This window comes from Aythya marila (assembly GCF_965140915.1).
Source record: "Aythya marila genome assembly, chromosome: 28".
In the NCBI taxonomy this organism is placed as follows: Eukaryota; Metazoa; Chordata; class Aves; order Anseriformes; family Anatidae; genus Aythya; species Aythya marila.
The window spans coordinates 1,485,635-1,487,335 of NC_139069.1; the positions used below are offsets into that span (position 1 = coordinate 1,485,635).

Here is a 1,701-nt window from a genome sequence, read left to right on the forward strand (position 1 = left end):
CAAGAAGAACATATGAAAGGGAGCTGATAAAAGCCTGACTGAAAGGGTTTTCATAGCAGTTATGTGAGAAATGTAAGAACTTTATCTCAGGTATGTCTTCTTATTTATTAAAGCTTTTTTCATCCTTGGCAGTAACCCATGGCCAGAACCACCAAATGTCCAACATCAGCTCTGTGAGCGAGTTCCTCCTGCTGGCATTCGCAAAACACGCACAAGCTGCAGCTCCTGCACTTTGCGCTCTTCCTGGGCATCTACCTGGCTGCCCTCCTGGGCAACGGCCTCATCCTCAGCGCCGTAGCCTGCCACCACCACCTCCACACTCCCATGTACTTCTTCCTGCTCAACCTCGCCCTCCTGGACCTGGGCTGCATCTCCACCACTCTGCCCAAAGCCATGGCCAATGCCCTCTGGGACACCAGGGCCATCTCCTATCAAGGATGTGCTGCACAGGTCTTCTTGTTTGTCTTCTTGATTGCATCAGAATTTTATCTTCTCACCGTCATGGCCTATGACCGCTACGTTGCCATCTGCAAGCCCCTGCACTACGGGAGCCTCGTGGGCAGCAGAGCTTGTGCCCAAATGGCAGCAGCTGCCTGGGGCAGTGGCTTTCTCAATGCTGTCCTGCACACGGCCAACACATTTTCCCTGCCCCTCTGCCGCAGCAGTGTTGTGGACCAGTTCTTCTGTGAAATCTCCCACATCCTCAAACTCTCCTGCTCAGATGTCTACCAAAGAGAAGTTGGTGTTCTTCTAGTTAGTGGTTGCTTTGGTGTTGGTTGTTTTGTTTTCATTTTGGTGTCCTATGTGCAGATCTTCAGGGCAGTGTTGAGGATGTCCTCTTCTCAGGGCCGACACAAAGCCTTTTCCACGTGCCTCCCTCACCTGGCTGTGGTCTCTCTCTTTGTCAGCACTGGCACGTCTGCCTCCCTGAGGCACCCTTCAAACTCATTCCCATCCCTGGACCTGGTGGTGTCATTTTTATACTCAGTGGTGCCTCCAACTGTGAACCCCCTCATCTACAGCATGAGGAACCAGGAATTGAAGGATGTTATAAACAAACAATTTAAACATTTGTTAAAGCATCACTAAACTTCTCATCAATTTATCCATTCTTCTAGCATATCCAAAAAGAGTTGAGATAGTCTTTCATTTCTAATATACTTTAGAACTAGTTTAGCAAACACATGATAACATTTTGAGTTAAATATTAATCTTAGCAGCCTGCCTATTTATTATTTTAATTACTTTGATCAGGTAATCTAATTTACCTATAGAACTAGGCTTCCTCAGTAGATATAGACAATAAAAAAATGCATGAGAACCTCTCTGGTCTGAGCTGACATTTCTTCCCATCTCCTCTGGAGCTGGGGGAGCAGCCCCAGCACGCAGGAGGGGCTCAGGATCAAGAGCCCAGCTGCCACATGCAGGAGAAGCCCCGGTGGCCCTTGGAGCTTCCCCTCACTGCCCGCTGGGCTCTGCCTCTCTGCTGCCTTCGGGTTGGGGCTGCTGCTTCCCTGGAGCCATGGCCATGGCCAGCAGCATGATGTGGCCTTTTCACTGCTGCTGTCTTTTGGCTTCCACATTGTTCCCTTGTGTTCTCCCACTGAGATCTCATACATCTTGCTGACAGTCTAATTGTCTGTAAAGGGGCATCTCTTTCTTTGCACAGCTCTTCCAAAGTTGGTAGAAGGAATATACCCA

General features: G+C 49.0%; 1 protein-coding gene across 1 annotated transcript; it reads left to right on the forward strand.

Moving 5' to 3' along the window:
- Positions 1 to 324: 324 nt before the first annotated feature.
- LOC309888227 (olfactory receptor 14C36-like) lies at positions 325 to 1,089 on the forward strand (the record flags this gene model as incomplete). The annotated part of the gene is made up of 1 exon (XM_082780465.1): positions 325 to 1,089. The coding sequence occupies one exon, from the start codon at positions 325 to 327 to the stop codon at positions 1,087 to 1,089; it is 765 nt and encodes a 254-aa protein (XP_082636591.1).
- Positions 1,090 to 1,701: the final 612 nt, after the last annotated feature.